This window comes from Danio rerio, chromosome 15 (assembly GCF_052040795.2).
Source record: "Danio rerio strain M-AB ecotype USA chromosome 15, GRCz13ab, whole genome shotgun sequence".
Lineage (NCBI taxonomy): Eukaryota > Metazoa > Chordata > Actinopteri > Cypriniformes > Danionidae > Danio > Danio rerio.
The window spans coordinates 39,120,915-39,145,784 of NC_141035.1; the positions used below are offsets into that span (position 1 = coordinate 39,120,915).

A 24,870-nucleotide genomic window follows, 5' to 3' on the forward strand; every position below is an offset into this window, starting at 1 on the left:
GAAGAAAGGGGGGTGTAGAAAGGCGGTGAAAACCCAGACAGCAACTAAAATCTCTTAGTAGTTTTTCAGCAACTCTCTGCCCTTCGTCAGTGTAAATTAATATTAGCTGCTTCAGTCCAACATCTACATTAGCAGGATGATGAAGATGAAACCAGGTGGACATTTCAGCAAGACAATGATGCAAAACACAGCCAAGGAAACTCTCAAATGCTTTTAGAGCAAGAAAATCAAGCTGTAGAATATATTATTTCTTATACAATATATTGTTTCAAACTACTAATATGTTGATAAAAGTCACTTTTAAACTGCAGTGCTGAATTTTAACATAAAAAATGACATAGCAGAGATCAATGTCCCATAATGCAATTCATAAGTGTAAATAAGTGGAAAAATGTGAATTATAAAATACAGAAACTATAAGTTAACAGATTTCTTTTTACAGTGTGTTATTTTCCACAAAATAACAGTTTTCTGTTTTTTTATTCATGAGGAACACACTCAAGAGTGCAAATTATTTTATTTGGTTCAATCTTGAGTTATGAACCTTTGTAGTTTGTGTATTTAGTAATAGAATATAAATGGTATGAACTCATACCAAACAGTCAAAACTATAACTGCAAGGACAAGCTGCTTTATACTTGTGCTTGGATCTTTAGTCTTTTTACATTTTTATTGAAATGACAGTTGTTGCTGTTGTTTTTAACACACACATGTAATATCCCAAATACATATGATCAGAACTGGTTAGGGTTAAGAGCATACAAATGACACTTTAGTGTAATTCTTTACACAAATTAACACTATCATTTAGCAAGAATGCATTGTAATGATCAAAAGTTACAGTAAAGACAACCATATAACCAGAGATTTATATTTTGAGTAAATCCTGTTCATTTGAACTTTCTTTTAAAAGACTCATTAACCCAAATAAACAAATGAACACAGCAATAATCAAATATACACTTTTATATTTCTATACTTATCAGTACAAGTACTTTGCAACTGATGGATTATTCGCATATAAAATCGAAGCACAACTTTTCAATGTTATACTTTTATAAAATGTGACACTCCTGTGTAAAGCCACATTTTTAAAGAAATGCACTGATTTTATTTTTATATTTGCACACTGATGTATATTTGAAATAAAATAAATCTTTTAGGACATTTTGCTTCATTCACCTGTGACTAGTATTTGACTTTCTGTCAACTCGTTACCCACAAAGACAGTTCTACAAATAAAAGATTGGGAGAAAAATCAGTTGAGAAAAGACAGAAGTATTTTCATTTGTTTTATTGTCGAGGCTGATCCGCCTCCAGTCAGAATGAGAAAATGACAATAGTTGTGTATATTACAGCAAGCGAAAAGTTGTGAGGCACTGGAGTAAATATTGAGTTGTGCAGTGGAAGCTATGAGCAAACACCTCTCTGATTGGCTAATGCTGCTAGCATCACAAACTAAACTCAAACTCATTCGTTAATGGAATCGAGTTGTGCAGGGAAGATCTCAAACCTTGGAGAATAAAAAGCCAATTTCCTACAAAAGCAGTATATTGAATACTTTCCTCTAATGATATTCTTCAGTAACATCCACTTAAAAATGACCTCGGCACAGCCAGAGCATTAGCTTTAGACAAAAAGTGGCTTAAGTTTCCAGACTCTTTTGCTGATGTTTTTTACAGACTTTAGCTGATTCTGTCAAGATTCTTTACATAAGTAAAAGAAGGCTTGTGGTAAACAACTTTGATATTTAACATTTGGTTCTATAAATAAATGATCGCACTATTACTATTCTCACATAGCCTGTCCTGTTTTATTGAATGGAGGAATATTTTCGATATGGGTGTTTCTGTTTCACATTGTAGTGGACCATGTTAAAAGTATTGATGGCTGTGGCCTTTGGAGGCAGCTTTCCAGTGTGGGAAGGCATCAAGCACATGTCCAAATCCAAATTCTGCTTCACTTCCTGTCTCTGGAGGTACCTTCTTCTGATCAAATGATAAAAACAGCATACCTATGTACTTATTTTTGATATCCTACAATCCGGTGAATGACATTTCTGACAGGTGACTTAAAACATTTAAAATGTCATCTCAAAGCACCGCTTGGGTGTCATTTTATAAGTAAATACATGTTTTTGACCAATGTGTTTTACACTTTTTGATTACACCTGTCATTTTTAATGAGAGGTTAGTATTGCAGTAAGCAAATATTGCTTAGTTATCACTAAAGCTCTGTCAATTTGGAAGTACATGCATGACTAAATTCATAGAACAATTCTGTCTGGTTCTTGAATCTGATTGGCTGATAGCCGTGTGATATTCTGCCAGTAGCAGCACTCCTACACCTTTGTGTATTACTCCTCCCACTTGCAGCAACAGGCAGAGGACACTCTACAGTTTGAAAAATATTTCTGCTGTTGGGCAACAGTGGAATTTTTTACTCGAGAATGTAGTTGTTTAGATTGCAACTATGCAGTTTATTTATGAGGATAGTGCCTATTTTAAATATTTTTAATTTCTTAGAGCGCGTCAGGGGCCATTAGATTGCTATTGACCTTATTCCTCAATGCGGAAGTGCGCTCGTTTTTTGTGATTGTTTTAGAACTTCCGATTAAATAATAAACGGCAGAAAACAGTCAAACTACTTGCTCTACAAACAAGTGTTTGCATGCCTATACAGACAAAATAGAAAAATATAATAATTCAATATCAGTTTGCAGCATCAAGCAGCAAAACGATTCGTTTTTAACGTCTAAAAATAAATGGAAGTGAATGAGACCGTAAGTCTCAAGCCAAAAAGATTCAAATCGCTGCACAAAATCACCTGTTTTGTCATCACTTTAGACATTACACTAGAGAATCATTCAAACACTAGCTCTGAAGTGAAGGCTTCTGCTGTTCTGACGTCAGCTGCAGATGTGAATGCGAGGGGGCATGAGAGCGGGGGGGGTATTGTCGCGCGTGTTCTGATCAGATGTCGTGAGGGGCGGGGGTTGTTGTCGCGCACGTACTGAAGAGCGGTGTTGTCGCGCACGTTCTGATTGGCTGTGTTGCCGCGCGCATACTGTAAAGTGGGGATGGGGGGGGGGGGGGTTGAGCGCGCGTACTCAAGAACGTTGTTGTCGCGCGCATACTGAAGGGCGGGACGGAGGGTTTGCAGCGTCGCGGGGGCACTTTTGATCATTTTGGAAGGGCACTTTATATTCAAGCCTAAAAAGGGCATGTGCACTGCACAGGTAGAGCCCTATGTGTGCACGTGCCTGTCGCACTGCTACTCATGTGATATTGCTCATATATATGGTGTCAGAACTCTGTCTGACTGTGTCTGAAATCGCATACTTACATACAGTGGCGTAGAGCAAAATGCAGAGGCCGCCCTGCAGGGATCGCTGACGGGGCCCCCTGATGAAGTGGGGGGAGGGATACGTCATACGTCAATTTGCATATCACTGACGTCATCACGTTCTTCCGTTTCTGTTTGTTTAACAGCCTATGGTTACTACAGGGGTATTTATAATTGCACTACACTTTATATAAGCATGTTTATTTAACTAAATTTATTGCTGTTTGAATACAGTATGTCATTATAGATGTGTAGTGAATGTGCAGTAATCTCTCATATGTAATAAACTCAGACAAGTTCAGAAACTGTCACTAAAATATCTGTGATTGTGAACAAAAAAAGAATAAACGGTCCAATTAAATTGTTAAAATAAAGGAGAAGCAGATCGGTTAGACTGTACAAGGGAAATACCTTCACACTGCCAGTGCTAAATCATTTGTCGTCGGTACGCAGAGGGGTGATCTGCTCTCGGGCTGCAGATGGGAGAGGCTGCTGTAGAGGACTGACTGGGCCGCCTGTCAGTTCTGTGAGGCGGGGGAGGGGCCGGCGGCATCACACGCAACTCGTTGAGAAGAGTAGGGACGGTACAGTTATGGACAAATGACAGTCTAAAAAAAATCTCCAATAACACACAAAGTCGCTAGATTTGTCGCTAAGGGGGTCTGAAAAGTCGCTAAATCTAGTGAAAAAATCGCTAAGTTGGCAACATTGGCGGCAAGCAACCAGAATGAAGTAGTCCACCGCTTGAGAGGTGTTCAGAGAACACAGACCTGTGAACTTTGGTTCCGACCACAGTTGTTCCCAAGAGTTTGATTATTGCGGTTGCCGGATTTTCAATTATTGAAAATCGTGACGACGCGGGGCCCCCTAATCACACGGGGCCCCCCCGCGGTGCTTGCCCTGCGGGCCCGTCCGCTACGCCACTGCTTACATCACATTATGGTACTATATAAAAAAACAGCATGCGGGTCGAGTAGTATGTCCGAATTCATAGAATTCGAAAAACAGTATGCGAAAAGTAGCCAAATGACTTCCAGTGAGATTCTAAAGTGCGCATCTGATGGACGCTACGCTATCCTATGATGCCCCGCAAAAAAATTCATGAATGGGAGAGAAAAGATGTAACTGTCACAGGTAGGTCACGTGATGATGACAAAATGGCGGATGTAGTTATGTCCGAGTTCTATCCATACTACTCACATTCATATTGTATAGAATGTACTTTTCTAATGGTCGAATAGTAAATTTTAATTCAAATGCAGTACATACTGATTAGTAGGCCTAGGCGATTTTGGACGCAGCCTCTGAAATCAGTTTTGATAAAGAAACGTACCTCCAGAGTGACTGATAGTGCAGCAAGGCAACAAGTCAGCTGCCTAACTTTTTGGACACAGCCCATATTTCATAATACCTTTATTTTATTCATGAACCAAAAAAAAAAAAAAAAAACTCAATTGTAAAACCTTAGCATATATGCTAATCTTTGGGAAACTAATATGATCTTCCAGGTTTTGCTCCCTGCACTACTCTAAAAACAGTTTATATGTTGAAATAAAATGATAATGGATCCAAACTGATAGTAATCAGATATTAATTCTGCATTTAAAGAGAAAGAACAGCTCTGGAGCAGCGATGATTAAACGTGTGTTGAGGACGCTGAGATCGTTCAGTGGTTAGTGAGTTGTGTTGGCTGGTGTGCTTATCATGCATATCATCTACCTGCAATATTCCCCTCTGTGGAACAAATGACAAACAAAACACTGTTCTGATTATAATTTGCAGCATAATATACTCATTTTCACTCAATATACATACATTTTCTATATTTGTTTATGATACATGAATCTCAGAGAGTATACACTTAATCTTACGTATTTGCCGGGGGCGTGGTCATGGGGGGAGCTTATCCTCGGCTGCTGGGAAGGCGGCCTACACCAATCCGGTCAATCGGCACGCTGACTCGCCGCCGCGGCAGTTCAACAGCCTTTCTACAGGTGAAGAAATCAATATATTTACTTTGAAAATTGTCTCTCACTCACATTGATGGATTTTCGTTATATTCCCATTTTCTTGAAACATTGAGGAGGGAAAGACTTTTAAAATGAAATGGCTTTATGTAGGGCTATGTTCAAAATGAAATGCTAACGTACAGCTCGTTACATTTCGGTGGTAACGTTACGTTAGGCAATACTTAATGTACTCTACATATGTTATATTTATCAGAATTACCGAAATTATATTTGCTTAAATTAGAAGAATGTATTTTAAACAGGCTTAACGTTACGAGTTCACCCCACCATTTAACGTGAATATGGGAAAGTTCCGGTGTCAACTTATATTATTTATTTTTCCATATCCAAAATCACACCGTTCTCTACTATTTAAAAGACCAAAACTGTTTTGTGACTAAAGATGTCTGTTTGATGAAGGATGTCTGAATCCACATATTCATTTGCTGCATTGACAAGATACATGTTTGTTGACATAACATGTTTACATCCTGATCATCTTTACCAACGTTCACTATTTAAAGGGATAGTTCACCCTAATATGAAATTTTTGCCGACCTACTCAATTGTCGATTTAAGGTAAAGTTGGTTTTATATTCACACATTCGTTCAGTGACAGCTCCATACATTGATTACCATGGTACTTTGGATATTCGGACTGAAATCACATGTAAGTATGACTTCAAAACAACATCACCAATAACGTTATTTAATTGACTGTGAATTGTGAACAATGCTGTACTTTGATGGTTGTTGGCTGCTAATATGATTTTACTATTTAGAATTTCCAATTAATACTTTTCTGCGATTACATTATTATTGAGAAAGACTGAATGTGCGAATATCAAACCAGCTTTACCTCAATAATTGTCAAAACCTATTTGAGTTTCCTCCTACTGAACACAAAAGAAGATGTTATGAATAATGCTGGTTGGTGGTCTAGCCGTTGACTTAGCCCTACATAGTATTTTTTCCTACTATGGAAGTCAATTCAACTTTTAAAAATCTCCTTAAAATAAAGTAGATTATATCTGCATTGCAATGTAAGGTGGATATTATAGTGCACTATAAAATAATAAAGCAAAGCACTCAGACTGCAACCAAGCTAATATGTTGACAGAAAATATGAACACAATAGAAGTTTCAAAACTTTTTCAGCAATGCCAACATTGAGGGAATCTTCTATTTGATCATTCTTGTAAACATGTATGGGTTTGGGAAATATGCTACTTTAGAATATTGTCTGGATGACTGTAACAGTTTTTTAAAGCATGAAACCTCAAGTAAACCTCCCCTTTCCAGTGTGATAAATGAACTAGATTTGCTGGCATGATTTCTAATCATTATGCCATTGGACTTGTGATTTTTTTTCACAAATGTATGACAATACATAGAAGACCAATAAATGTGGACAGAAGCTATCAGTCTGTGGTAAGATACAGTGGGAATAGTACTTAAAATCATGCTCGAGTAAAAGTACCATTACTTGGCAAAAACTGTTAGTAAAATTTCTGTTCTAAACAAAACTACTCATGAGTAGTGAGTATTATAAATATAATTCCACTTTATTGACCTTGTTCTTTGCATAAGAGCGGGTACAGCCATTGGGATTTTCCTGTCTTGTTCTCTTCTATTCATTTTTAGACATTAAAAACAGCTTGTTATGCTGCTTAATGTTGCAAACTGATATTTTCTTTTTTTTTTTTTTTGAACACAAAAAAACCTGCCATAGACAATCAGCATATTGCAATGTGCATAGATGTAATAACCAATATACGGGTTGTTAAATAATAGTATTATTAATAGTGCCAGCAACAACAATAGTGACAATACAAAGGAAAAAGAAGAGTAGAGGAGTAAATGACAAAGACATAATAAAACAAATAAAAATTAAAAAAATTATATATACATACACACACAAATACATAAACAAATTTCTGAACCAAAAAAGGCATTTTACAAAATCTGTAAGTAAGGGTAAAATTAAGCCAGTTAAAATCAAGTAAATAAAAGAATGGTACTAGAAAAATAGAAATAGGTATTCAAAACCATGCTGAAAGAGGTCTACGACAATGAAGAAAAATTATTAGAGGCCCAAACAGGGAACCCTAAATTACTATAAAGAATAACATAACTTATAAAAATTAATAGATGAAAAAAAAAAAAAAAAAAAAAATATATATATATATATATATATATATATATATATATATATATATATATATATATATATATATATATATTTATATTTATTTATTTAAAAAATGATGAGGCCTGAAACCATAAGTTTCTGCTTTTTGATGTCTCCTTGATTCAAATTAGTAAACCTTTAAGTTTGTCTAAGTTTTGTGCCCAAAGTCTGATGGTGTCCTTTCTTGCACCATGGATGCGAGCAGTGGACATTTCGAGATACACAATATCAATAAAGGTAAGAATCCAATGAGGATTATTAGGAGAATGTGGAGGCTTCCATATTGTCGCAACTACTGTCTTGGCTGCAAACTGATATTTTCCTATTATATTATCCTGCTATGTCTGTATAGTCATGCACACACTTGTTTGTGGAGCAAGTTAGTTTATTATACCTAGTCATTTCTCCTATAGGCAACTGAACCGTAAAAAAGAGCGCACTTCCGCATTGAAGAATAAGGTCTATACCCTGCGCTTTAAAAGCGTAGCTTACATCAGCGCCATTTTATTGTAAGGGTGTTTATAAGTGTAAGTTAAATTATTTGCCATTCATAAACTACAGATTTTAAATGTGAAATTAATTTAATATGAGAAGTTGAGAACACAATCATACCTGCCAACACTCCTGTTTTTCCCGGGAGTCTCCCGTTTTTCAGACCTTTCTCCCATATTGTTCTGTCTCCTGGAATTCAGATTTTTTTTTGCCAAATGTTGGCAGGTATAAACACAATGCATTAATATGTTCACCTATAAGCCAACTGAAAGCAGGTTGATGTGTTTAAATGCGGAGCGAATTCCAACCTAAGGGGCAAAACTCTAACTGTCACTGTTTGTTAATGCTTATGTTATGCATTTTGAACCCTAAATCCCAAGCTACGAGTGTCCAGCTGTGCCAAAAACCAAGCTCATGGGACACTGATTATAGAATTCCTGCATTTTGTGCATGTGTTTGAAAACGTAACATTCTGTAGTGTATTTACTTATAGTTTAAGGCCATTTGGAGATCAGTCATCACCCTAGGCATCCTTCATCTTCTCATCCATAACATGCAGTCGGACGGTAATCATGTTCTATTTAGCCAATCATTGTAGAAAAAATAAATATATGAAATAGTGATGGGTGGTTGAAGTTACATTACATACTTGGTGATTAAAAACTACTCAATTACAGTAATTTGAGCATTTATAATTCATTACTACCCAATACTATTAGTTGTTAGCCTAACTTTAATTTACTGTGAGTAGTCATAGAACAATCACATCATTATGGAGAGGTTTCGTGAGCTTTCATGTGTTTATCAGACTCGTGACAGATGGATTCTGGTGCCAAGATTTGATAATGCATGGCGTGGTGCTTTCGCTGCTGTTCTTGGCTTCTGTCCTGATCTTATCAAGTGCTAAGGATCATTTAGATAGGGCTTTGTCCGAGCCTCAGGCCATGCTGAGTTACGCCGCATGCTCCGTTCAGCAGGGAGATCAAATCATTCACAGAGATAAAACACGTTTTGATCATTGACTGGAAGTCTGACGCTACAGTCATCAGCACAGTTGGACTGTCCATTCCCGTAAATTAGTATCGAAGACTTATTATGTCATACTAAACCCCAATTCGCACAACGACGACTCCACCCAAGAAATAGAAGTAACTTTAACTGTGAGCTACAGACAAAACATTAATTGCACATAGTGAACTGTAAAAACACAAACACGCTCACATAAAACTGTCAAGCTGTGCATAATAGAGAATACAGCCAATACAAACTGTATATGTTTGAGCCACGGCCAATGAAAGCTACTTATGGTACATCATCTGTTCGGGATCATAGCAAATGAAAATCATGCTTTTCAGGTTTTCAAAACAGGTCTTTAAAACATGGATTTCACTAAAACGTACATTGCTATGATAATATTCTGTAGGTATCAATACTGTTGAAGTCAGAATTATTAGCGCCGCTGTGTATATTTTCCCCTAATTTCTGGTAAACAGAAAGAAGATTGTTCACATTTTTGAACATAATAGTTTTAATAACTAATTTCTAACAACTAGTGGTGTAACAGATCACAAAACATATGGTTCGGATCATATGGTCTTTTTAGTCATAGATCATACCATGCCGATCAGCCAAAAAGAGGAGATGACAAATGTAATTTGATTTCCATTTATTACAAAAAACAATAGCAAGAAACTTTTAACAAAAAAGTTTTTTAACAAACAGAACTTAGAAGCTGTAATTGTATTAAAAATAAAATAAAATTAAGAAATAAACAGCTGAATAAAAATAAAAAGTAAAATATTCAGTACTGTGAAAAATTCACTGTTCTACTACTGTTGCTGATAACGCTAAATGTTGAAATCATTTAATGTAGAAAACATATTTATTTTTTGTCTCATTTTCATTAAATGTTTCAGTTATTCACTTCCCTTCATTGCTAGATGTGTCACTGTTGAAGAATTATTCAGTGGCATATTTTTAATGGCTGGTTGTCGCCACTTATTGATTAAATAATACAAATGCTGCCTACAACTTTCATTTTTGAGCGTGAAGTTAAATGCATATGGCGGCAATTTTAATCTTTAGCATAAACATCAGTGGTTTTATCTAAATTAAGCTGTTATCCCAGTACTACTTTGTTATTTGACTGTTTGTAACTTCAGAACTAATTCAAAAGACTAAAGACTGAATGTCTTTCTTGATTTTTGTGTTTTTCAAACACCGATTTGAATTCAGCGACTCAGTTAGAATTATTAAACATGCAAATCACCATCATTTATAATTTATGTGTTGTAGGTGTTGAGATCCCGATCTTTTAGTGATTAATCGTGCTGTTTACGCTGAATGCATTAATGCAAACTAAACAAGTAGTGACAGAAAACACCTTTAATAACCTAAGAAACCCACTACATCTCGAATAAGCCACCACAACTTCTTCTGTCATCATTATATTTTACAGGAAAGCCTAAATGCTTTCATACATGGGATTTAAATGAAGCGAAAGGCGATCTCTCTGCGATCGTTACAAATTTAGGATTAATCTACAAGTACAAAAAAATGTATTGACATAATCTGTGGGTCCATGTGTTCCGAACTAAGGGTTGTGATCCGTATGAATCACAGATCAACCAATAAAGTACCAAATCCTAAATGTAAAAATCGAATGCATTGAATGTAATATCTCCATTGTAAAATATGTGCTATAGGAATAAAGATGACTTGAATTGATTTTTCAAAATATTTTCATTAAGGATGCCATGATTCTCAATATAATATTGAACCGTTCGGTACGACATCCACGGTTCAATACACGCTTATGATTTGCAGTTTTCTCGTTTTTGCGTTTAAATAATTTGTGTGCGTTTTATATCTCCTTTAATTTATTGTGTGCCTGTAAGTCTATGAGCTGAGATGAGGAAATTCCTCCCCGCATGTAAATATAAAATCACTATGCTCTAAAGTTAGGAACGCTTAACCATCATTCCACACTTTAACATGGCAAGCGACGGTGAAGCGAGGCTGAGGCAACAGTACAAGGAAGTGCGAAGTGAGGCAACAGTATGAGGAAGCGCCAGCGTCTTTCAAATCTGCAGTGTAAGGACATTTCGGTTTTGTCGGCAAGTATAATGCCAATAAATGAAAAAACAGTGAACAAAAAATAACTGTGCAAGCATTGTTTTACACGTACAAACATGACTGCACATCTGCAGCGCCATCACCCAGCAATATCACTGTCTGAAGGCAGAATAGCAGAGAAGGTAATATAATCCTCCAAATAGCAACAATCCCTCGCTGAATCTTTTAAGCAAACATACCCAACTGGTTCCGAGAGACACATAAAAATAACAAAGGCAGTGTGGGTGTTTATTGCTAAAGATTTGCAGCCGTTTTCGGTGATTGGAGATGTGGGCTTTTGTCATCTTATAAAAGCACTCGATTCACGTTACAGACTAAAGTCTCACACTTTTTTCAGCACAGAGATAATTAGGATGGTTTATTTATGTTTACTTAAGTAGAAATATGTTTATTTGAAATGCCCAATTTATCTTTATTAACTTCACATGTAGGTTTATTTTCAAAATGTAGGAATTTTTGTGTTCCCCAGTTTGTGCATGGGCTAACAGCAGCTGAGATTTCAGTGTTAATTGTTTTTATACAATACATTAGGAACTAGTGTACTTGTCTTGGCTTTTAAGTAAAACAAAATGAGTATTGCAATAAATCGTTTTTATTTTTTTTCTCCTTAACCTCTTACTGTTCCTATTGCTTATAGAATTAAAAACAACATGTAACAAGCCATGAGAACTGAACCAAATTGAAAACCGCGTATAAAACCGAGGTATGTATTAAATCGTGGGCTAACTGTATTGTTGCATCCCTAATTTTCATTATTATCAAGCGATCATTAATGAAATAATAATATAATTAAATATATATATTTGTCATATAATTCCAAATTAGAAGAACAGCATTTCTTTATTTCACTACCTCTGCTTGTTGCTTTTAGGGTCCATGGTGCTGATTGACAGACGGTCCAGTGGCGTGTTGGATCCAGGGAAGCTTCGTTTCCTTTTGGTCTCAATGACATCGTTCTCCAGCCGAACCAACTGGTCGTGCAGGAGGAGTTTAGCACTCAGTGCTCCTGAGGTTTTCTGCTCCATTTGGCCTCGCTGGACACTGCGGCCCTCCACGACAGAAGATTCCACATACTAGATCAGTAAGACATGGAAATAATTGGTTTTATTTAATGTGGTTCTGTTGCTCTAAAAATCAGTATTCAAATTAGTCAAAAACCCACAAAGTTTTTATTCTCTCTGACGAACATTTAATACAATTTTAAGGTGGCACTGTAAGCTGGTTAACATTGTTTCTTGCCGGTCTAATAGTCAAAAGTAGATTCAAGCTTAATGGTTTCAGCTGGTAGACATAGTTTAGGCTGAAATAGCTTATTACTCGAGTAGGTACCACAAAATGAATTTACTTCTCAACCGTTAAAAAGTAAGTTCTATAAACTCAAAAATCACTTTTGCTTCTTGTTCAAACTACTTATTTAAAATTTAAAAAAAAAGAGTTAAAATTACACAATTATTAGTTTTGTTGGGGAGACAAATTGTTTTATGTTTAATCCACTTAAATTTGTAAAAATGATTAAGCTAACATTTAAGTTAATGAAGAAACTGTGGAACCCAACATTTTATTTACAGTGTATAGTATGAATTAGTATAGTATGAATGGAATTTGGACGTACTACATCTGCCATGTTGTCATTATCACATGACCTACTCGTTTAAGCTGCATCACTTCACACCCCTTCATAGATGCTCTCGCATGGCTTTAGTGTAAAAAGGAATAGTAAACTGTAGACTGGATGCACACTTCAAAATCTCTTGAGAATTAGTACGTCAACTGGGTACTTCTCGCCTACTGTTTTTTAATACTATGGATTTGGACCTACTACTTGGCTCCCATACTGTTTTTTCGTACTATATGGTAGAAAAGATTTTGATTTCAAATGCAGCCTGAGACTTTAGTCATGCTTGTAAAACATTTAGGTAATCTAAAAGTGTACTCGAATTAGGCTATCCAAACTGTGCCCAGGCACCTTTTACCCCCATTTCCCAGTTTGTTTGACAAGTGTGACTGAATTTGTGCGATTCAGTTGGCCAGCCCTGGCCCGGTTGGAAGAAGTGTGCCAGAGCGAGGTTCGGTTGGGCTTTACTGCGGAACGCTTGTAGTGTGAGCGCCTGAGTGTGTAACTTAAGACCCAAAGTCACTTTTAAGTGACTATTATGGATTTATTAATCCTTCTTATTTTTTAATGAATAGGAACTGTCATAGTTTATTAAAGATACAAACCCCCTGCTGCACGCCAGCTGTCACCTTCATCAAACCTCCTAATACGTGCAGCACGATGATTGTCATGAACATTTATGAGCGTCAGAAGTGGTGGATCTGTTCAGCAAAAGATTTAACTGTGTGTTACTGCATATCCAATGGCTTAAAATAATACAAAACGATAGAACTAAAGCAATCTCCATTGTATGGATCGAGTGCGCTTCTTTTCCTGTTAAACTGAACAGTGGTATCATCGATGACGTGCTCTGGCTCGGAAAGTAAAATGCGAGTGCAGGCCGAGGGTGAGAGGGGAGGGGGATAATCGTGTGTGGACATGGTTCAAGACAACCATGCCAAGAGTAAGTACACCCCATAAATAAAAAATAAAGCCCTAATGTTATGTAGTTTAGTTATTTTACTTGTCCTCAAAACCTTTTCACTTGCTCCATAACAAAAAGTATTATAAATATAGTAGGTAAGAGTTCAAAGTGACCATTACCGCCGGAGCTTATACCGCCGCCGTTTTAAATTGCTGCCGCTCTGTTTTTAGTGTATGAGCGCAGTACCCTGTAATTATTGTTTCATTTGATTTTGTCTTTTGAATGCTTAATAAATAGGTTTATTATTACTCAAAAATTGCTACCATTGAACTTTCCCAACTGCAATAATCATTACCGCAAAAAACATCTTCTTCAGCTACTAGACTGTCTAACAGAAATTTTATAGCAGCAGAGGTTTTTAGGCTGCTGCCACTTTAAGACTTAATACACAGATCCAACATACTGATACACATTTTTTTTCTCAACTGTTTGCATCCACTAAAAACATACCCGACTGTGCTTATGAGGATGCTTGTATAATGCAGAGTTCAGACTGCATGATTTTCAAAGTAATCGTGTCACAGATGTTTTCACACTGCATGACTATCTGATTTAGCGTTTTGTCGCTGCTTTGTTTACACTCCAAGATGGATCGGCGACAGGGGCTTTCACATTGCATGACTTTACTATAGGAAGAATCGCCGACAAGTTCATCCAAACTATGTCTCACAGCCAAAAACACGTTGTATATCTTTTGTTATTAACTGCATAATGAGAAAGAAGCCTTTAATGGGGTAGAAAATATAAATATTTGCTCACCTGGGTTTAAAGGGAATTAGCCATTTCTCCTCAATGTTGATAATAAAGTAATTTATTTCTGTATGAAACGTCAAACAGACACAGTTGCTCCTGAGTCTGTCAAACCTCCACTAGTTTTTCCTCCATTTCTTGGGTCCAAATAAACCGAAAATAAGCGCTTTTAACTTCTCCCCCAGCCTCCCACTGGCCTGCAGCAGGTATACACTTGCACACACAAGTGAATGCTGCTCTCTCATTGGCTGTAGGCGATCGCCGATGTTATTTTCAGTCAAAACTTAATTCACACGGCATGATTTGAATAGCTGACAGCTCCAGATATTAAGCATGCCAAATATCTCACAGGAATCAGCAACTCATCAACGATTCTCTCAGATCGCGTCTTTAATAGTTCATACTGTGTGATTGTCACTCAGGTGCACGAGCAGCGATTTGCCTGTGATTTCAGGCATTTGTCTGCAATTTCTCAAAACCTGTCGGCGAGCCAAAATCTGGGCTAAAATCACACAGTCTGAACTAGGCATAAGACTAGTATTTGAAATTAATACACACAATGTTAAATTTGCTAATGTCAATTTTTTTTATGTCAATTCAAGTGCAAGTCGAATAATAAAACTAGAAGTTTTTGACTCTTCTAAAGCATAAAACAGAAACTGTTGTAGATTATTAAAGACGTAAACCCCTCACTGCACGACAGCTGCACCTTCAGCAAACCTCCTAATTCCTGCAGCACGAGGACTTAATGATTGTTTATGAGCGTCAAAAGTGGTTGATCAGTTCGACGAAAAATTTTGTGTCACTGCATCCCAAAAGACTAAAACAATGTTACTAAAGAAATCTCCACTGTGCTGAGCAAGAGCGCTTCTTATTGAACAGCGTATCATCGATGAAGTCAGCGTGCTCAGGGCTGAATGTAATGTGAGTGCAGGACATTGGGGAAGACGGGAGGGGGGACAAGCGTGCTTCGGCTTCGGTTCATGGCAACTGTACATAGTGTGAGTTCGGCCTGAAAAACGATGATGAAGTCTTAAAAATGACTGTTACGTGCTGGAACGGCTGTCTTTGTATTGTTTTTTTTTAACCAACCCAATGTCAGTTTAGCCAATTATATTTTAACACAGCCTTGTTGGAAAATTAATTAATTAATTAACTCATTCAGAAAAGACTCTCAAAGCATGCATCCGTGACTGAAATGGGATCTCCGGTGGACAGTAGCAGACTCCGAAATTAGACGCAGATTCAGAGTTCCACATGAGGTGGTTATTATTATGAGAAAAAGTATAACCGTAAACATTAGATGAGCAGATTACATTGTAACCCCGTGCTACATGATGAGATTTGCGTTGATAAGCATTTTGACTGTTTGCACCAGACGAAACACGAAAATGAAACACAAAATTTAAATACAGCCATTTAGAAGGACAGAATATCCACTCAATAAAGAAATGGTAAGCTTTATAATCTGATTAATACACATTAAGCCTCTTTAACATTATTAAATGTATATGCTGAATCACTGATATGTTCTGGTTTTGAGTCACAGTTATAAAGTTCCACTATTTTCAAGGTCTGAGGTGAACTATCTGCTGCTGGTTTCAGTAGTATGGCGATAAATGTAATGTAAAATGGCATTCAAACTTGCATTATTAGCATTTAACACTGAATAAAGCACACGAGGTGTACCTGAAGTGATCATTGTCAGTTTTCAGTTGTTCTTACAGCTGCAAGAAATAGAAGCCGTATCTAATATATCAATTTGAGGTATTAGTTAGGACAAAAACTCCTTTTAATATAGAAAATATTCCTTCTATCAACATTGCTTTTATTTAGAACGCGATATAAATCAGCCTTTTGGCTCAATCATCAGACTCAATCGCTCATATTGGTCACCAATCTGGCAACCTACTCTTGCGTTTGTTTTGATCCAGGAATGCAATACCTAGTTCAACCACTAGGCATCAAACTTACATACTGCACCTTTAAAGTGTCGATAAATTCTTATCAGTGTCATTGAGCAGTCCTTATTATGGTATGGAAGGTCACTCTTACTCACTTTGCTTTGGCATATTTCCTTTTTTTATTAGGGGTCAACATTGCTGAATGAACCGGCAATTACTCTGGCACATATTTTACCAACAGGAAGGCAGAGACTTCACTCAATATGGAAGGCCATCGAGGACAAAAACCATAAAATTAGTTTGTCACCATGCATGCTAAGTTTGATCATGCCATTGCATCATATACAGCAATTTCATTGGCTGTTTTGCTTGTTGACACATTGATGCGCTCAAACTCTGTGTTGACATTATCAAATTTCACTTGAAGACTTTTGACCCCGATAGCATTCCATATTACTGAGCACTGAACTTTACCACCTTTGAAGCCAACTGTAGACCATTTCAGATGCAAAACTGAATTTGTTTCCTTCAATTACATATGGATAATGACAAGACAGGCAGACAGGGTGATCCAGCGGGTCAGTTCTCAGACGGGCTAACAGGTAGCTCATATTCATAACAGTATACTAACCTCCTGCAGAGGCTCTCTAGGGGAAACCCCACCGTATTTATAGAGCAGTGGGACTGATGACAGTTTATCATCTGTCACTTCGTTCAGTTAATCCAAAAACATACGTGAAATGTGTTTGTGATTTTAAAGACAGGCCGAGTGTAAATGAACACATAATCTAACCTTATTCTCTCTCTCATACAGTACATATTTATATCAGAGCGAGACCTGAACTTACCTCTGGTCTTCCTTGCGGTATGTGAAGGCTTTCGGCACTGCAGTGGAACAAGGTCAGTGTCAGCAGACAAGAGAGCAGCACACATCCACAGCCCAGCATCTGCATTACATTAACAAAGCCATTTTGACAATCAGTATATATATATATATATATATATATATATATATATATATATATATATATATATATATATATATATATATATATATATATATATATATATATATATAAATACATACAGTACATGTATTTGTATGTATGTGTGTCTTGTTGCCTATCCAATTAGAAACCTATTAGAAACAGCAAATAATAACTTGACCTCTAGTTGATCATTTGGTATCAGAAGTGGCTTATATGAAAGGCAAAGCCCTCTAGATTTGACTTATTTTACCGAAATAAAATATGATTACGCCTTAATTTTTAATTATTTAATTAAGACAGTAAGGTTGACTTTGCTTAGACAAAAGTCTTGTCACTTAACAGAAATAATGTACAGTGTAGAATTTTGTATGACTCCCATGAGCTTGGAGGACTGCATCCATACATCTCTGCAATGACTCAAGTAGTTTAATAATAAAGTAATCTTGAATGGCAAAGAAAGCGTTCTTGCTAGAGTTCATCAAGATTCTTTGGATTCATCTTTAATGCCTCCTCTTTCTTACCCTAGACATGCTCAATAATGTTCATGTGTGGTGACTGGGCTAGCCTATTCTGGAGCACCTCAACCTTCTTTGCTTTCAGGAACTTTGATGTGAAGGCTGAAGTATGAGAAGGAGCGCTATCCTGCTGAAGAATTTGTCCTGTGGTTTGTAATGTAATGGGCAGCTCAAATGTCTTGATACCTCAGGCTGTTGATGTTGCCATCCACTCTGCAGAGCTCTTGCAAACCCCCATACTGGATGTTACCCCAAACCATGATTTTTCGTTTGCCAAACTTGACTGATCTCTGTGAGAATTTTTTGTCCACGTGGGTTCCAATAGGTGTTCTGCAGTGTTTGTGATGATTGGAATGCAGTTCAACAGATGATTCATCAGAAAAATCGACCTTCTGCCACTTTTCCAAATGATCAACTACAAGTCATGTTATTAGTTTTTATTCTTTATTATCTGACTTTTGTCAGATAAAATAGTCCAAATACCAAGTCAGAGACAACTAAAGTTTTCAGAAGTTGTATTCAAAAGTAATAAGTCAAAATGAAGCGAGTTTTTCATTTTTTTTTTTAACAATTTTATAGTTCAATTTAAATAAGAATATTTTACATACCCCAAATGACAAATTATTTATGTCGTTTTGTGGGAAAACTCACTTAAGTTTCACTTATTATTTTTAAAACAAAATAGTTTATACCTTGTCTAGAAAATGCTTTTTGATAAATAATTCTTACATGAAAATGTGGCTCTATTGATGTTTTGGTTCTATTGATTATATTTGATATAGTCGTTCTGCTTTTTATTGCTGTGGAAACCACGGTTGTTGTAGTTAAAAAAACAAACTAATAGCATAAAAACACTTTTGTTACATAAAGCAAAAATTAAATAAAAGAAATACAGTTTATATCAGCTTTAACACATTGTAATCTCTAGTAGTTTGTAAAGCACCATTATTTAAAAATATTTGCAAAAACCAAAATTAAGGTTAACTAAACTTTAATAAACTACATTGTCACATTAAAGACACAATACAAAAACACACAACAACATTACTGAAAAATCAAAATGATTGAATAATATTTAAATTATATGAAATAATCCTAAAAATAAAAATATAATACAAGATTTTTATAACTAAAAATAGTATTTAGGGTTCTTTAGTAAAAATTATTGAAAATAAATGTAAAATTTAAACACATTTACTGTCCCTACTGAACAACTGAATTCATTCATTTTCTTTTCGGCTTAGTCGCTTTATTAATCAGGGGTCACCACAGTGGAATGAACCACCAACTTATCCAGCATATGCTTTACATTAGAAAAAACATATGCGGATATGCGGATGCCCTTTTAGCTGCAACCCAGTACTGGGAAACCCCCATACACACTCATTCGCACACATACACTACTCCCAATTAAGCTTATTTAATTCATCTATTCCGCATGTCTTTGGACTGTGGGGAAACCGGAGCACTCAGAGTGAACAAGGAAAGAACATGCAAACTCCACACAGAAATGCCAACTGACCCAGCCAGGACTCGAACCAGCGACCTTCTTGATTTGAAGCCACAATGCTAACCACTGAGCCACCATGCCGCCAGCAACTGAAATTATACTTTCAAATCTTGGATGGACCTCAAATATCGAACAGACCCAAAAAACCTTTAAACGTAATGCATGTCAAAATCCCAAATATATCGATAATTATAGTGATTGCAGTCTTCACGTCTCTGTGTTCAGTGCATTGTCAATTGAACATGCACACACACACTCCAGCTTCAGCACCGTGTTGAATTACTGTGATACAGGGCGGTGTTTACATTCATCCAGACTCCATCTGTGAAAATACACTCTGACTGGGCGGTCCGGCAGCCGCGAGAGTGTGAGAATGCTTCTAACACACACCCTCTACACAAACACATGAACTCAGCCCAAACACACACTCTGACCTGCACCCCTACCTGTGTGTCCCCAAAACACTCTTAAGCACACTTGCACAAAAAAACATCCTCATGGCGGGACTGTGCGCTAGTGTTGACTCTCAAAGCTTGAGTGAATGTGCTGGTCGGTTTATTTAGGTAAATACTGTATTTAAGAGAAGGCTACAGTATTGTTTTAGGTCTTTATTTTTCACAATCAGCTTTGTGATGTTGCAGTAAAATCTACATTTTGACTGCCGTCTGCTGGCAGTTGTGTTGAATTGCAGTGCACCAGGAACTACTGTAAATGGAATTTCAATAGACCTAAACTAGAAAATGCACTTAAACTAGTGCTACTTTACTTTAAATATTATTTAGATACACACACATACAGTTGAAGTCAAAATTGTTCGCCCACTTGAGTTATTACCCCCCCTTTATATTTTTCTCTCAATTTCTGTTTAACACATTTCTAAAGAAAACAGTTTTATTCATTCATTTTCTTTTCGGCTTAGTACCATTATTAGTCTGGGGTCGCCATAGCTGAATAAACCACCAACTTTTCAAGCATATGTTCTACGCAGCCCTTCTAGCTGCAACCCATCACTGGGAAACATCCATACACACTCATTCACACACATACACTACAGACATTTTAGCCTACCCAATTCACTTACACCACATGTCTTTGAACTTGTGGGGGACACTTGAACACCCGGAGGAAAACCCACGCGAACATGGGGAGAACATGCAAACTCCACACAGAAATGCCAACTGACCCAGCCGGAGCTTAAACCAGAGACCTTCTTGCTGTGCTACCCACTACAAGATGACAGTTTTAATAACTAATTTCTAATAACTTCCTTTGTCTATCTTTGCCATGATGACAGTACATAATGTTTTACTAGATAATGTTCAAGATGACATTTAAAAATCACAATAATCAATATATCGACCTCAAAAATTTTTGCAGATGCAATTTAAAAAGTCACAACTAACGTTAAAGCCGTTTTACAATGACATTTAAATTCTACCTCATCATTATTCTACAATCGACCTCATCATCAAAGTTTACAGTTGGCTATTTACCTAATAGTACAATTGATAGTACATATAATCGAATGTTTACCTTTTAAACATTAAGTTATAGAATATAAATAACCTTAAGATTGATAAATATTGTAAAGTGATTATGGGTGTTTGCATTATTATGCTGTTATATAATCACTATATAAAAAATGACAAAATAATCTCAAAAATGACAATAATATTGCTTATCGCAACAATTTCTGTGACAATATATTGTACAATAAAAATTCCTATCGTGACAGGCCTACTAAAAGGCTTAACTAGGGTAATTAGGCAAGTTAGGGTAAATAGGTAGTCATTGTATCTTGATGGTTTGTTCTGTAGAAAAAACAAAAAATAGAGCTAATAATATTGACTTTATATGGTTTAAAAAAAGTAAAAACTGCATTTATTCTAGCCAAAATAAAACAAATAAGACTTTCTCCAGAAAAAAAAGGAAATACTGTAAAAAAAATACCTTGATATTTTAAACATCATTTGGAATTTTTTTTAAATAAAAAAAATAAATACAATAAAATCACTGGAGGGTCAATAATTTTCACTTTAACTAATATATATATATATATATATATATATATATATATATATATATATATATATATATATATATATATATATATATATATATATATTTTTTTTTTAATTTTATTTATTTATTTTTTTTATTTAAATTCAAAGTCCAATTACATTATTTTTGGATTTACGTTTATCATTGTGATGAACCTTAAAAAAGAAAATCATAAAACTACTAGAAAAATACTAAAGAATAATCTCAGTAATATCTATCATAAATATATCTCATAAATATCAGGTATATCTTATAATATCTCAGTCACTTACATTGTCAGTGGTCAAATTTGAAAAATGTGTAAGATTTATCAGTATATTACATTTACTGAGGGAGTAAAAACTATTAGAAAACTACTATAAAACAGATATATCTCATAAATATCTATTATAAATATACAGTAAATCATAAATATCATATATCATAAATATCTCATTCATATACAACATGTCAGTGGTCAAATTTGTTTAAGATTTATCAATATATTAAATCAACTCATCATAATCACAAATCAAATCATAAAACTACTATAAAACAATATCATTCATAAATATATTTCATATATATCAGATATATCTCATAAATATCAGGCATAACTCATAAATAACCCAGTTATGTACAGTATTTTAGTGGTCAAAATTGGCAAATATTTAAGACTTATTAGTTTATTAAATCAACTGAAGGAATAAGAACTATTCCCTCATCAAACAGATATATTTTAAAAATATCTGTTGTAAATATGTCTCATAAATATCTCATTCATTTACAGCATGTCAGTGATGAAACATCATCAAATACAAGTGTTTAAGATTTATCGGTATATTAAATCAACTGGGGGAATAAGAACTATTATAAAACTACCATAAAACAGATATATCTCATAAATATCTATTATAAATATACAGTATATCATATATCTCATAAATATCTCATTCATATACAACATGTCAGTGGTCAAATTTAACAAATTTTAAGATTTATCAGTACATTAAATTAACTGAGGGAATAAGAACTATTCCCTCATAACAAGAGATATATCTTATAAATATCTATTATAAATATATATCATAAATATCAGATATATCTAATAAATATGTCATGTACAGTATGTCAGTGATCAAAATTGACAAATGTTTGGATTTATCAATATATTAAATCAACTGTGGGAGTATAATTAAACTGCTTTAAAACCGATATATCTTATAAATATTTATTTTGAATAAATATCATATATATCTCATAAATATCTCAGTCATGTACAGTATGTCAGTGATCAAATTTGACAAATGTTTAAGATTTATCAGTATATTAAAGCAACTGAGGGAGTATAATAAAACTGCTATAAATCCGATATCTCATGTATTTTAAATGTATCTCATAAATATCAGATAGATCTCATAAATATCTCATTCATATATTAAAGAAAATGAGGGAGTAAGATCACCAATGGAAAAACACACCATTATAAAACCTTGAACTTATCCATATTAAAACTTTTGAACTCGCTTTAAAATTGACGTTATGAGTTTTATTTCAATCTTCCTATATTATTCTTCATGTATGTGCTTATGTTTTATTAATCCAAATTCCTATTATTGGTTTTGTTATTATAATTTATTGCAAGTTGACTAATAAGTCATAATAAAATCTAACTATCGGTAAAAAAAATTATGTTCAACAAATTTTAGAAGATTTCTTACAGATTACAGATTTTATAATCTATAAAAGTGTCTGTTGTCATGATTTGTCAGTTGTAATTTTTAGAAAAAATCCAAAAATTCCTGCTAAAAATTTTTAAACACTTAAAATATCTTTGTAACAATAGTAGATTATCATTCCTTAATGCACTTCAAAGTGCATTTGACCCGTCCTTGGAGCTTCACAGGTCTGCTGAGCACCAGATGCGTCTCCTCTCCTGCCCCACGACTGGGGAAATGCATTGTCCAGCAACATGGGCTAACTTTAGCATTTTCCGTCCCCAAAAATAAACAACTCCAGCCATCTCCCGTTGCCCACACACACTTCACTGGACACCCTGCACACACACACATACACTGAAAGACACTCTCTTGACACCAGACATGATTTCACACCTCTGTGTCACTATTGCAGCAATGCAACCCCTCAACAGGATGTTTCCGATACTGTTCATCTGTAACCCTGGAGCTCAAACAAATTCAGATCAAACACCGCAGATTATCTACCAACCAACCAGCGTTATTCTTCTTCCTCAAATGTCTTCAGATACACCTGTCCCTCACCTTTCCACCAAACACACACATATACTCACAGGAACATGCGGTCTGTTTTTTACTCCAAGCCTCCTTACCCTTAATCTGATTCGGTTTCAGTCACACAGGGGGACGGACAGATGGACACGGTGCAGTTCCTGGAATTTCTCACGTTCTCTGCCTTTGCTGGTTCCTGCTGTTGTCTTTCCCGGGTTTTATAGGCTCTCGCCGGGAATCTCCACTCCAATCGGTGGTCGCGATTGCTCTGACATCATTTGTGCAGGTTTTCCACTGTGGCTCGCCCTGAAGCCGTCTCTCCCCAGCCCTCTCATCCTCATTACCATTACAAACTAAATAGCTACCCAAGGGAGCAGCTGGACACGTTTGAATGTGTGTCTCTTTCTGTCCTTCTTTCTTGGCTCACACACACAGAAATGATGGCCAAAGGTGCCTGGAAGGTCAGCTTCTAACCTTTAAACTCCATAGGTTTAATAAGAAACATTGGAGTTATCTCCGTCTCTTTGGCATGTATATAAACTATGAGCATCTGGCAACCTCTGCGTGCTTATGGATGGTCTCCTGCATCTTGCATTTGATCGCTAACAGGGGAAAAGGGAGCTCAGGTCTCTGTCGGTCTGAGAAAGTCAGGTGGCGTTGACTTGTGAAGAGTTCCCCAGCAGACTGCCTGTTCTCACACTATATTTATCTGCACACACAGAGCTCATCTCTCTTTACTCCCACTGTTAAATAAAGAGCAGAGCGGCCAGGCCTGTCTACCACACCAAAATTTCCACAGAGACCCTACGATGATCCCTCTCTCTCTTTCACTTTTCCTTCTCTCTCTCTCTCTCTCTCTCTCTCTCTCTCTCTCTCTCTCTCTCAGTAAAATGTTTTGGAAAATCAGAGGACACCAAGAGGGGAAGCCAGGAGACGTGCATGTGTGTGTGTGTGTGTGTGTACAGATACAATCAGATGCGCCTGTACCTCAGAAATATTTTATTGCTCTTTCATAGATGTAGAATGTTCAGTTAATCTTCTAAGGAGTCCTTAGGCCTACTGTGTAGAGCTGAAATAAACGTGACTTGCTCTGCTTTGATTCTTTGCTTTAGCCTTAATTTTATTCAAATTGTATTCCAGCTCAAACTGAAATCTTTTAGTT

The 24,870-nt window shown here is 35.8% G+C and overlaps 2 protein-coding genes across 6 annotated transcripts in view; one reads left to right on the forward strand and one right to left on the reverse strand.

Moving 5' to 3' along the window:
• Positions 1–900: 900 nt before the first annotated feature.
• Positions 901–23,902, reverse strand: ostn (osteocrin). 4 transcript variants are annotated; one of them, XR_015508220.1, is made up of 7 exons: positions 23,810–23,902; positions 17,254–17,352; positions 12,025–12,245; positions 5,217–5,333; positions 4,270–5,079; positions 3,177–3,340; positions 901–2,968 (listed from the first exon to the last, which is right to left on the reverse strand). XR_015508220.1 is itself a non-coding variant. In XM_087282305.1 (5 exons), the coding sequence occupies exons 2-4, from the start codon at positions 17,350–17,352 to the stop codon at positions 5,249–5,251; spliced, it is 405 nt and encodes a 134-aa protein (XP_087138431.1). In that variant the 5' UTR covers positions 23,810–23,902; the 3' UTR covers positions 1,280–5,105; positions 5,217–5,248. The 4 variants fall into 4 exon arrangements, 2 of the variants coding, with proteins under 2 accessions (XP_087138431.1, NP_001313338.1); XR_015508221.1 differs by having other exon boundaries at positions 4,270–5,105; XM_087282305.1 differs by having other exon boundaries at positions 1,280–5,105.
• gmnc (geminin coiled-coil domain containing) overlaps positions 5,277–24,870 on the forward strand; it is an 87,576-nt gene continuing 67,982 nt past the window's right edge. The window contains exons 1-3 of one of the 2 annotated variants that reach the window (XM_087284475.1): positions 5,277–5,339; positions 12,044–12,253; positions 17,220–17,305. The gene's annotated coding sequence lies outside the window, so the exon portion shown is untranslated. Of the gene's footprint in view, positions 5,340–12,043; positions 12,254–17,219; positions 17,306–24,870 lie in introns of those variants that run through there. The other variant, XM_087284476.1, reaches the window with a different exon arrangement.

Excerpts from the sequence above, each read along its gene's own strand:
- ostn (XM_087282305.1), bottom strand. The coding sequence starts at position 17,352 with ATGCTGGGCTGTGGATGTGTGCTGCTCTCTTGTCTGCTGACACTGACC. Across the intron at positions 12,246-17,253 it reads TACCGCAAGGAAGACCAGAG|TATGTGGAATCTTCTGTCGT; the intron begins GTAAGTTCAGGT and ends TTACTGATCTAG. Across the intron at positions 5,334-12,024 it reads CCTAAAAGCAACAAGCAGAG|AAAGGCTGTTGAACTGCCGC; the intron begins GTAGTGAAATAA and ends CTTCACCTGTAG.